General features: G+C 48.2%; 1 protein-coding gene across 6 annotated transcripts in view; it reads left to right on the plus strand.

The window, feature by feature from the left end:
* The window catches only part of Arhgap23 (Rho GTPase activating protein 23), a 109423-nt gene that overhangs the window by 71612 nt on the left and 24881 nt on the right, over window positions 1-12930 (plus strand). For all 6 annotated transcript variants that reach the window (XM_051158420.1, XM_051158419.1, XM_051158421.1 and 3 more), the window contains 3 exons: window positions 3265-3338; window positions 3586-3675; window positions 4341-4466. In XM_051158420.1, coding sequence (XP_051014377.1) covers window positions 3265-3338; window positions 3586-3675; window positions 4341-4466 — 290 coding nt within the window. The remainder of the gene's footprint in view (window positions 1-3264; window positions 3339-3585; window positions 3676-4340; window positions 4467-12930) is intronic.

Here is a 12930-nt window from a genome sequence, read left to right on the forward strand (position 1 = left end):
GTAGGGGTGCATGTGCCACACATGGAGGGCAGAGGACAACTTGTAGGAGTTGGTTTGCTCCTCCCAACCTGCCAGTCTCGGGGATTGAACTCTGACTATCAGGCTTGGCAGCAGATGCTTTACCCACTAAGCCATCCCATCAACCTTTTTATTTTATTTCACTTTTTTCCTTTTGGCTTGGTTATTTATTTATTTTTTTTAAAAAATTTATTCATTTATTATTATGTACACAGTGTTCTGCCTGCATGTACACAGGCACACCAGAAGAGGGCATTAAATCACATTATAGATGGTTGTGAGCCACCATGGGGAATTGAACTCTGAACCTCTGGAAGAGTAAACAGTGCCCTTAACTACTGAGCCATCTTTCTAGCCCTTGGCTTGTTTATTTTATTTTGTGTGTATGGGTGTTTTGCCTGCATGTATGTCTGTACATCACATGTGTACTTGGTGCCCAAGAAGGTTAGAAGATCCTCGGAGTTGGAGGCACAGATTACGGTGAGCCCTGGGACTTGAACCTGGGTCCTCTGTAAGAGCAACAAGTGCTTTTAACCATCTCTCCAGCCCCTTCTTGTTTCATTTGAAACAACAATAAGTTACTGAGACTGGCTTTGAACATATGGTTGCCTCCTGAGTATCTGGAGTTACAGGCAGGTACCACCACACCTTGTTTGTCCTGTTTCCCTTTTTGCAGTCTGGACATCAACTGCAGGGCCTTGTGCGGTCTGGGCATGCGCCCTACCGCTGGACGCAGCCCCAGCTTTGTTAGTGTGTGAAAGCTGTTTCATTGAACTGCCCCATTTCTCAAGAGCTTAGGCCTCTCCCCGTTAACTCCTGTGGAGTTGCTGCTTCATACTGTGCACCCACATTTTAACTGGGTCATTTTTTTTTGCTTTTGATTTGTGGGAACAAATTTTCTGTTTATGATATACATTAACCTTTGTTGATCTTTGCACCTATTTGCTGTAGCCCTTCCCCCTACCTTTTTACTTCTCTCTTTGTTTTTGGTTTTATTTTTTGAGACAGAGTTTCTCTTATAGTTCTGGCTGGACTCACTCTGTAGACCAGGCTGGCCTCCCTCGAACTCACTGAGATCGGCCTGCCTCTGCCTCAAGAGTGCTGGGACTAAAGGCGTGCACCACCACACACGGCCTTTACGTCTTAGACAAGGTTTTGCTATATACACACCCCAGGCTAACTTCATACTTGAAACAATCCTCCTGCCTCAGCCTTCTGGATGCTGGGATTACAGGTGTAAACATCACAGCCAACTGCTATTTCCCTTTGGACTTTCCAGTTTAGAAACTGAAAACAGGCTAGGTGGTGGTGGTGCACGCTCTTAATTCTAGCACTTGGAAGGCAAAGGCAAGTGGAATCATGTCTCAAGAAACAAAAAGAAGAAGAAAAGGAAAGAAAGAAACTGAAAGCAATGTTTAGAATCTTATAAAATTATATTTATTGGGGCTGGAGAGATGGCTCAGAGGTTAAGAGCACTGGTTGCTCTTCCAAAGGTCCTGAGTTCAATTCCCGAAAACCACATGGTGGCTCACCACCATCTATAATGAGATCTGGTGCCCTCTTCTGGCATGCAGGCACACATGCAGGCAGAATACTGTATACATAATAATAAATATATATATTCTTTAAAATTACATTTATTTACTAAGTGTGGAGGGGAGGAGCCATAGCATGCATACAGAGGTCAGAGGTCAACTCTGTAGTGTCAGTTCTCCTTCCACCAGGTGGGACCCTGGATTGAACTCTGGCTGTCAGCCTTGGCAGCAAGTTCATTTAACCACTGAGATACCTCTCTGATCCTAAAAACCTTTTCCCCCCAAGACAGGGTTTCTCTGTATACCCTTGGCTCATTTGAAACTCTCTGTAAACCAGCCTAAATCAGGCTGGCTTTCAACTGACAGAAATTCACCTGCTTCTGCTTCCTGAGTGCTGGGATTAAAGGCTTGTGCCACCACTGCACGGCTGGAAACTATATTCTTAAATGCCCAAACAGTTACTTTTTTTTTTTTTTTTTTTTTTTTTGGTTGTTCAAGACAGGGTTTTTCTGTGTTATCTTGGCTATCCTGGACTCGCTTTGTAGACCAGGCTAGCCTCGAACTCACAGCGATCTGCCTGCCTCTGTCTCCCAAGTGCTGGGATTAAAGGCGTGCACCACCATGCCCAGCCAGTTACTCTTTCTTTAATGGATTGGGTATCTCAGATTTAGGCTTTGTGACTATTTTTTCACTGTGCTTTTTTTGTTTGTTTGTTTGTTTTCCTTTTGAGACGGGTTTTTACTCTTATTTAGACTGGCCTCAGACTTAGAAAAAATCCTCCTGCCTCAGCCTCCTGGGTACTGAGATTATATGCATGAACCAGCATGCCCAACTTGCCTTTTATCTTTTAAAAATATATTTATTTATTTTCTTTAGTATGGTGCAGGCAGTACGCAAACATGCAAGTCACTCATGTAGAATAGAGGTCAATGGACAGTTTGCAGGATTCAGTTCTCTCCTTGTACCGCGTGGGACCCTGAGGTTGAACTCAGGTTGCCAAACTTGGCAGCGAGTGCCTTTACGCACACAGCCACCCCACAGGCCCTCAGCTTTGACATTTCAGTTCACATATTGGACTCTGTCATACGACTAAACCAACTTGTGTGATGTAGAAATAGATGTTTTTCTCACTGGTCCCAGGTGTGTAGGAATGCCTTCATCCTTCCCACGACCTTTGTCCTGTGTGAAATCCCAGGCCTTCCCACTGCCCCGAGTGCACATCTTCATAAAGCCAACGGCTGACACCCAGTGTCTTCCTCTGTCACTCTCCACTTTCTTTTCTGAGACAGGGTCTCTCCATGTGTCTGGGGCTTGCCAGTTAGCTAGACTGCCTAGCCAAGTGAACTCTGGAGACCGTCCCGTCTCCTCTCCCGGTATTGGGGTGACAGGGCGTACTGCCACAGCGAGCCTTTTATGTCATGCTGTGGATCTAGATTTCAGGTCCCCATGCTGGCACAGCAAGCATTTCACGTGTTGAGCCATCGCCCAGCCCAAACCATGATCCTGGCAGTGCTTGTACACGGCTCCTCCGGGTGAAGTTTGTTGTATATTTTGGGGTGCTGGAGATGGTACTGAGGGCCTGGCCATGCTAAGCTCCTATTTGCTGGAGGTTGCCCCAGCTGATCTGGTGGAGGCTACCGGCCCCAGGAGCATAGGGAAGAGGGCGGTGCACGGGTTGCCTCCCTCCACTGAGGATTTTTCCTGTGTCTAGACAAATACAACGACTTCATCGAGGCCAACCGGATAGAAGATTCCAGGGAGAGGATGAAGACCCTTCGGAAGCTGGTGAGGAGATGACGTACCGGCAGGCAGGCAGGCAGGAGAGGCTGCTGGGGGCCATTCTCCCAGAGGCTTTAAAGAAGTCTTCCTCCACCAGTAGCCTCAGTTTTCCCATGTGTACCAAGGAAGGGGTTGGAAGATGGACTCCAGCTCCCCATGGCGGAGCAGCGGGAGACCCTTCGGGGCTTGGCGGAGGCTGGATTTTGCCGAGAACATCACAGCCTGACCCCTTTTCCTTCCTCCCGCCCCCTAGATCCGGGATCTCCCAGGACACTACTATGAAACGCTTAAATTCCTCGTGTGCCATCTCAAGACCATTGCTGACCACTCAGAGAAAAATAAGGTGCGTACGGCTCCCTCATGGAGTCTGGGAAAATACTGCCCGCTCTGGGATCGCTGCTACCTCGGCATGATTTGAGGCCCCGTGAGCCCGCACTCTGCCTAAGGGTTCTGTTCCTACCACGCTGGCCCGTGCACACCATTCCCTCAGAGAGCCGGCTCCTGAGTTGCTGAGGGCCGTGAAGAGGCCAAGAGCTGTAGTGCTCTGGGCGGGCTGTCATTTGTCCTCTGTTCCGTGCAGGCTGTCATTTGTCCTCTGCTCCAGTTCTTTACTTTGCATCTTCTTAATCCAGTTCTTTCTGTCTTTTGGTCCTACACTGGAAAAGAAGAGGGGACTAATAGAACAAGGGGGTCCCTCCTTGGTCTAAAATGCCGTAGACCCCCCAACATGTCCCCCACATCAGAATCCCCACTGCTAGTACTAACCTCCCAGGGCTGCCCTGGATGGGCGTGTGAGGTGGACATTGATCATGGCTGCCGGGCATAAGAGATGCTAAACATCTGGCTTTTACTCAGCTTGGCAGCCTCTCCATGCCCATGTGAGATGTTCATTCCCTAATACAGGGGCATATCAGAGTTGGGCAGGGGGGCTCTCAGTGGCCTGGAGCGAAGGGTACTGGAGGTCATGCTTAAAGCAATGAATTCTGGGATTTTTCCCTCCCAACCCAGATGGAGCCCCGGAACCTGGCTCTGGTCTTCGGGCCAACGTTGGTTAGGACATCCGAAGACAACATGACGGACATGGTCACGCACATGCCGGACCGCTACAAGATCGTGGAGACGCTGATCCAGCATGTGAGTGCCCACTGTATATTTGTATCCTGGAAGTTCAGGACCAGGCTCTGTTCCTGCCCAGCCCAACCTGTGTGCCCAGGATGCTTGCAAAAGCATCTGCAGCCAGGGAGGACACTGCTGGGTGGCTGCAAGGCCTTGGACAGTGACAGGCTGCCATCAAGGCGGAACAGGAAGGAATCTAAGTCCTCAGCAGAGGATCAAGATTGGAAGAGTCGAGGGATGGAGGAAGGGGAGGATACAAGTGATGGGATAACAATTGAGTTGTAATCTGAATGAATTAATTACATTTGAAAAAATCTTTTTAAAAAGTCCCGTACAATAAAAGAATTCCTAAAGTAAAAAAAAAAAAAAAAAAAAGATTGGAAGAGTCAGGGAGGAGAAGCAGGAATAGTACCGTGGGGCTGGAGACTAGATACAGAGGGGCCTCAGTAGGCTTTTCCTGGAGAGGTGGCCTGCAGAAGTGGGTGTACAGTGTGACTTGGGTGTCATGAGGAGGGCCCCAACACCCACACAGGCCAGCTCAGGGAGCACAGGAGGTACAGGACATGGAGCGTGGACTCAGGCCACATCCTCCGTGGTGCTCTAGTGTAACCTACTGCTTTACTTACCTTTTGACTCCTGGAGGGCCAAGGAGCCTGTAGTCGGCTAGATTCTTGCTTTTGTCTAGGAAAGATGAAGAAACCAAAGTGTCCAGCAGAGGGCGACAGAGGCCTCTATCTTCTGAGGCCTAGTCAGAAGTCAATTGCTTGCTTTTCAGACAGTGGTTCTCTAAGACCATCGGAAAACGCCAGTAACTACATTACGATTCATAACAGTAGAAGATTTACAGCTATGAAGTAGCAACGAAAATAATTGTGTAGTTTCAGGTCACCACAACACAAGGGACTGAATTAAAGGGTCACAGCATCAGGAAGGTTGAGAACCACTGTGCTAGGGGCTCAGGTGTGATTTATAAATCATCCGATTTCGCACTTAACCAATCTTGTGACAGCCACAAAGTGTGGACCCAGAGTCCTCTCCTGCAGAGGGAGTAAGGTTGGCTAGCCATTGGTCGCAGGAGGGGAGCTGTGGTCTTCTCCTTCACAGACACTTTACAGAAGAAAAGCTGCGTCCTGTCACCCACACCTATAGATGAAGGAAACTGGGTCTTAGAGAGGTGATGACGCACACAAGGTCACGCACCAAAAATGGCATCTCCGGGATTTGAACCAGGTCTGTCTACCTGGAGGCTCACTGCACTGCCTCACTCCTTCCGGCCAGGGCTGACTGGCCAGAGGGCAGCTGGTGGGCCAGGGAACTGAGGCAGCAGTGGGCTCGGGTCATGCTGACCCTGTTGCCTCCTCATCCGCCTTTCTTTGCCCTCATGGTCGGGGACCTGGCTGCAGGAGCAGTGCCACAGCCTGTTGTCCTCCCAGCACGGGCCTGGCCACTTGGATGCTAAGGCTGCTGCCAGCACCAGCATCTCTGTGTGGCCCAGGAGGGGTGTGCTGTCATCCCCAGAGGCACCCACAAGAGAGCCGTGGTTGGGAGGGAGGGCTCCTGGCTCTGTGGTTTTTGGAGACGTTGCTGGAAGCCTGAGTCCTGTGGTCAACACAGGAGTTAAAACAGCAGCCTTTGGGAAGAAAGCAGCCCCATAGCTAATCAGTTTTCCTGGAGGCAGTGTCTGTCCCTCAGGGGGACAGAGGGTGTGTCTACTTGGTACCCATTTACTAAGCGAGTGAGTAAGAGTGAGTGAGTCAGCGGACAGTTAGCTGCTAACTCTACACTCTCGACTTCCTAGGCCTGGGGCCATCTTTAACTCTGAGGAGGCTCCACCCTCCGCGGCCCCTTTGGGCCAGCACACCTAAGAGTCTGTGGTGTGTCTCTCTACAAGAGCAGCAGAGCCCAGGCTGGAGGGGGGTTGTACAGATTGGAGTCAGCCCTGGCCAGACAGTGACCATTGGAATTAGTAGGAAATATTAACTCCTCCCGGGATTTCAGCCAAAATGGCTTCCTACTGGAGTTCCTGTCATGGGGCTTGGACCACACCTTTAATTCTAACACTTGGGAGGCAAGAGAGAGACAGGCAGATCTCTGAGTTCCAGGCCAGCCTGGTCTACCAAGCAAGTTCCTACAGAGGGTACGATATAGCCCAGGTTATGTGATTGAGGCTAGCCTTGAACTCTTGATGATAGGCGTGTACCTCCATTCCAGCCTAGTTTTCCTTTCAAAGGACCAACTTTTTATATATTTATCCCTTTGTTCTTTTAGTCTCTACTTCATTAGTGTCTATGTGATCTGTGTTTTTCCTTGACATCCGCTGCTGGGTGTGGCTTGTTCTCGTTTGTGTAAGACCTTGAGGTGCATCATTAGATGACTGAGATCCTTCTGATTGAGAAAAAATGGCTATTATGTGTGTGTGCATGGTGTGTGTGTGTGTGCGCGCACGGTGTGTATGTGTGTGTGGGTACAGGGTGTGTGTGTGGGTACAGGGTGTGTGTGTGGGTACAGGGTGTGTGTGTGGGTACAGGGTGTGTATGTGTGTGTGCACGATGTGTATGTGTATATATGCATGGTGTATATGTGTGTGTGCACGGTGTGTGTGAGTGTGTGCACAGTGTATATGTGTGTGCACGGTATGTATGTGAGTGTGTGCACAGTGTGTGTGTGTGAGTGTGTGCACAGTGTATATGTGTGTGCACGGTGTATATGTGTGAGTGTGTGCACAGTATGTGTGTGTGAGTGTGTGCACGGTGTGGATGTGTGAGTGCATGTGCTGAGTTGCATGTGTGGAGGTCAGGGTGCAACTTTGTGGCAGCAGTTCTTTGCCGCCATCTTTGTTTCCACAGATTGAACTCTGGTTACTAGGCCTGCATAGCCAGACGCTTCACCAACCCAGCCATCTTGCTGCACTGTCAGATTTTAGTGAAGTGCTTTATTATTGCTGTAAAGTTTCTCTGAAAGCCTCCTTGCTGGTTCTCTCATTGGTGTGTTGAGAAAATGTAGTGTATTACTCGGTCTCCAAGTGTCTGTGCAGTTTCTTTCACTGCTGATTTCACCTCCCCCCACCCCAGAGCTGAGGACCAAACCCAGGGCCTTGCGCTTGCTAGGCAAGTGCTCTACCACTGAGCTAAATCCCCAACCCCTGATTTCAACTTTTATTTCATTTTGATTTGATGAGATAGATGAAGTTATTTTGAATCTTTTGTGTGTGTTAAGACTTGCTCTGGTGCCTAGAACGTAGTCCATTTTAGAGGGGACTTCATGGGAAGAGTGTGTCTTCCCTCTGTTGGAAGGGATACTCCATGGTTACCTATTAAGTCCATTTGATCTCTGATGTCATTTAAAAAAAATTGAGGCAGGGTTTCTCTATGTAGTCCTGGCTATCCTAGAGCTCACTATGTAGACCAGGTTAGCCTCAAATTCAGAGATCCACCTGCCTCTGCCTCCTGAGTAATAAGGTTACAGGCACCCTGCCCAGCTAGATTTTTTAAAAAAGGTTGTGTGTCTGTGTGTATGTCTCTGTGTGTTGTGTGTCTGTGTGTATGTCTGTGTGTGTGTGTGTGTGCGCGCGCGTGCATGCATGAAGTGCTCACGGAGGCTGGAAGAAGGTAGAGGACCCTCTGGAGTTACAGGCGGCTGTGAGCTGCCCAGCGTGGGTGGGTACTGGGAAATAAACCCAGGCCCTCTGGAGAGCAGCAAGCGCTTTTAACCCATCGCTCCATCCGCTCTTTATTATTTTAAATTTGCGTACAGTATGTACAGATAAGAACTGGGCATTCAAGTTGCTGTTGTATTGGGACCATCTACTATGTTACGCAAGCTTATGAGTGTTTGTTTTGTAAAAGAAGAAACATGTGTGCGAATGCACACACTGGTCACATCTTTTTTTTTTTTTTTTTTTTTTTTTTTTTAATGGTCTTAGTATATTTCTTTCAATGGTAGCTTCTTTTTTTTTTTTTTTTTTTTTTTTTTTTTTTTTTTTTTTTTGAGACAGAGCTGCTTTGGGACCATCTTTTTTAATTAAACTTTTTTTTGTATGTGTATGGGTTATGCCTATGTGTGTCTGTGCACTCCTTTCTGCCTGGTGCCCACAGAGGCCAGAAGAGAGTGTTGGATCCCTTGAAAAGGTGGCCCAGGCTGCCCATAAACTCAGTATTTAGGCAGAATGACACTGAGCCTCCGTGTTTACTGCCTGTCTGGCTTCTGTGGTGCTAGGGATCGAACCTACAAACCTCATGGATGCTAGGCAAGCACCTACCAACTGAGCTACATCCTCAGCTCAAATAATTTCTACTATTGATTTTCCTGGTCCAATGATGATGACTCCCCCCTCGCCCCATGCTGAGTAATGAATTCAGAGCCTGGTGCATTCTGGGTAAGCACTCTGCCAGCTGAGCCATACGCCCAGCCTGCGCCCGTTTTGAGGTTTACTTATTACTTACTGCTACACCAGGTGTTTTCCGCTTCCGTTCGCTTGACCAACTGACTATGGTGATCTTTGCTGATGATTAACTTTTTTTTTCCTTTCTTTCTTTTTTAATTATTTATTTTTATTTTATGTGCACTGTATATCTGTGGGAGTCAGATTTTGGAGTTATAGACAGTTGTGAGCTGCCGTATGGGTACTGGGAATTGAACCTGGGTCCTCTGGAAGAGCAGTCAGTGTTCCCAACCACTGAGCCATCTCTCCAGCCCGCTGATGGTTAACTTTTTAATCCAGTCAGCTAGTCTATCTCTCTGTTGATGGGTTGAGGTGATTTCTATGTAAGGCTGTGACTGAGCGGTGCGCACTAACCCTGTGATCTGCTTGAGGTGATTTCTATGTAAGGCCGTGACTGAGCGGTGCGCACTAACCCTGTGATCTGCTTGAGGTGATTTCTATGTAAGGCCGTGACTGAGCGGTGCGCACTAACCCTGTGATCTGGCTGCCTGGATTGTGGTGTTTGTCCTTTTCTTTCTCCCCTGTTACTATCAGGGGCTTCAGGGTTAATGTTCTGGTCCTTTTGTTTATCTCTTCCTCGTGAGATTCACTCCTTCCTGTGTTTTCAGGATGGAGATTTTTGTCCTCTGTGTAAAGAAACCTCTGAAGTTTGTGTTCACCTTGAAATGTTCTTAGTTTTCTGTCAGTTTCAAACCATAGCTCTGCTGAGCCCCGGTCAGCAGGTGTTTATTTGCACAGGGCTGGAGGTGCGCAGCGCCATGCTTTCCTGGCCTCTTGCCAGCCAGTGAGAGTCCCTGCTTTGACAGATCCTCCTTTGTAGATGAGTCCACATTTCCCCCTTACAGCTTATAATATTGTTTCTTTTTTTACCCCAAGACAGGGTTTCTCTGTGTAACAGTGCTGGGTATCCTGGACCTCGCTCTGTAGACCAGGCTGGCTTCGAACTCACAGAGATCCACCTGCCTTTGCCTCCCAAGATGTACGCCCTTCTAATATTGTTTCTTTTTACTTTTACACCTTGCTTGTAATCTGTCTTGAACTAACACTCTCCTCCCCCCCCCCCCTCTCTCTTTCGGTTTTTCGAGACAGGATTTCTCTGTGTAGCCTTGGCTGTCCTGGACTCACTTTGTAGACCAAGCTGGCCTGGAACTCACAAAGATTTGCCTGCCTCAGGGGCTGGAGACATGGCTCAGAGGTTAAGAGCACTGGCTGTTCTTCCAAAGGTCCTGAGTTCAATTCCCAGCAACCACATGGTGGCTCACAACCATCTATAATGAGATCTGGTGCCCTCTTCTGGCATGCAGACACACATGCAGGCAGAATACTGTATAAATAAATAATAAATAAGTAAATCTTAAAAAAAAAAAAGATCCGCCTGCCTCTGTACCACCATGCCTGACTAGTTTAGGGTGTTTGTTCTAGATTTGGCAATTTTTCTGCTCTGTTCCTCGACTAGAGTCTGTGCACCTTTAGCTTTCATCTCAGCTCCTCTTTCCTGTGACTGCTTAGGTTTGGTCTCCTGACCCTGGGTCAGAGCTCCTGGTCACTGTGGCCGTGCTCACCGTTTTTCTCTATTGTTACATTGTGGTATTTTGACCACCTGTGCTTTGCCTTAGTCAGTAGCTGTGAAGAAACACCACACGGCAAGGCTATGCCGTTTGTTTAAGTCAGTGGGGGAGGAGGAGTCTGGTGAGGAGCACAAGAGGAGGGAAAGAAGAGAAGCCGAGTTGGTGGAGCACTTCCTGGTGGAGTACTTTCTGGTAGAGCACTTCCTAGTGGAGTACTTGCTGGTGGAGCACTTCCTGGTGGAGCACTTCCTAGTGGAGTACTTCCTGGGTCCTCAGAACTTGGAGCTTGCCAGTTCTCTGCACCACCGGGAGGGCAGTGACCTAGGTTGCTGGCATCTTTGTATTTTGAGGCTTCAGCTCCCATATAGCAGGCTGGCCTTCAACTTGCCAAGTAGCTCAGAACGACCTTGAACTTCTGATCCTCCTGCCTCCTGGTTCCTGCTGTTGTGGAGATCAAACCCAGGGCTTTGGCGTGTTCACCAAGGACCGCAGCTGAACTTTATTCCCAGGATGGCTTAGTTGTTTGTTTTTCAGTTTTTATTTTTGTTTTATGTGTATGGGTGTTTTGCCTGGACTATGTCTGTGCAGCACTTGTCTGCAGAGGGTGTTTGAGCCGCAGGAACTAGAGTTACAGGTAGTTGTCAGTTGCATTGTGGGTACTAGGACTTGAGCTCAGGTCCTCTGAAGCACTGAGCCATCTCTCCAGCCATGTTCATTTGTCTTGATCACACTTGTCAAAGACTTTTGGATCTCTTTTTGCAGAGCATCAGTGTAAACATCTTTTATGGTTTGGTAATTCATGCCTCCAACCAGCACTTGAGAGGCTGAGGCTGGAGGATTTCGGCGACTCTGAGGCTCGCCTGGGTCAAGTGGAAGACCCTGTCTCAAACAGCACCACAGCACACATTAGATGTCTTCACTTTGCGCTTTATTCTTGTCCACTGAAGTTTTTTCCTTACCTCTTGCATCTTCGGGATTCTCTGGGATTCTCTCGGGATTCTCAGCCTTAGCTCCATAAGTGGGATTCGCAGCTCACCAGTCTCAGGTGTCTCTGTTTTATGATGAGTAGATGCAAGGCCACAACTGCCCTTACTTCATCTTACCTCTTAAGCAAGTTCTTTTCTTGTTGTTTTTTTTTTTTTTTTTTCTTTTCTTTTTGGTTTGGGCTGTTTGTTTGTTTGTTTGTTTGTTTGTATTTTGAGACAGGGTCTCTCTGTGTAGCCCTGGCTGTCCTGGACTCACTTTGTAGACCAGGCTGGCCTTGAACTCACAGCAATCCACCTGCCTCTGTCTCCTGAGTGCTGGGATTAAAGGTGTGTGTCATCACACCCGGCTAGCAAGTTCATTTTTTTTCCCCTATATATTTTCAGGAAGTTTTGGATTCATAGCAAAATTAAGCAGAAGACACAGAAATACCCCTGTCTTCTCTTCATTGTTTTGCTTTTAAAACAAGACCTTAGTGTGTAGACCAGGTTTACCCTGGAACTTGCACCGATCCTCCTGCCTCTGTCTCCCAAGCGTGTACCACCATCCCTGGTTCTCAGCCTGTTTGCTTCTGATACCATTGGAGGGTATATGATGGTTTATTTATGTGTTCCTTTACTGAAGGGTTATAGGTCAGGTCTCAGTTATTTAGTGAAATATCCGAGGTAATTAACTTGTTGAAAGATAAGTTTATTTTGGCCCCCAGTTCTGAGGCTCCCAGTTCGTGTGTGTCCCTGTTGCCTTGGCCTCTAGTGTTTGGAAGAGTAAAGCTGTTCACCTTATTAGCCTGGGAGCAAAGAGGAAGAGGTACCGCCCACCAGGCTCCACCCCCTAAAGTAGTGCCACCTGGGGACCAAGCCTTTGATGCCCTTGAAGGACTTGTCAAACCACAGCACACAGCTTGGTGGCCCTCAAGCCTTAGCCATTATACATAAAACTGCTTCAGACAGCTATGTACAGATCTGTGTGTGGACTTAAGCTTTCAGCCCCTTGGGTTAACTCCTGCGAGCAGGACTGCAGGTCACATGAAAGGAGAGCTGCTGGCTTAGTAAACAGCCATCACTGAAGTTGAGAGTAGCCCGCCATCTCATCCCAGCGAGGAATGCAAGCTGAAGTTTCTGTTGTTTCGGTTCTTTTTCTTTCTCTCTGTTTTCACTGTGTAGCCCAGTCTAGCCTTGAGCTCTGCAGCCTCTCAAAAACTTACAGAGATCCCCCTGCCTCTGCCCCCACCACCACACACACACACACACACACACACACACACACACACACAGCCTTGTTCATACCACACCAGTGTGGGGATATTGTGTTGTTTTCGTTTGGGTGCCCCGATGACGCATGAAGCGGGGCCTAAGTCGCCCGAGCCTACGGGCATTGAACCTTCAGCCTGCAACTTATCACTGGTTCCTTCCATGGATAGGTCTGCATGCCATTCAGACAGAAGCACGGATAGCTGGGGTCTCTGTGCAGTGCTGCTGTTGTGATGAAG

This window comes from Acomys russatus, chromosome 16, assembly GCF_903995435.1.
Source record: "Acomys russatus chromosome 16, mAcoRus1.1, whole genome shotgun sequence".
NCBI classification, from domain to species: Eukaryota; Metazoa; Chordata; class Mammalia; order Rodentia; family Muridae; genus Acomys; species Acomys russatus.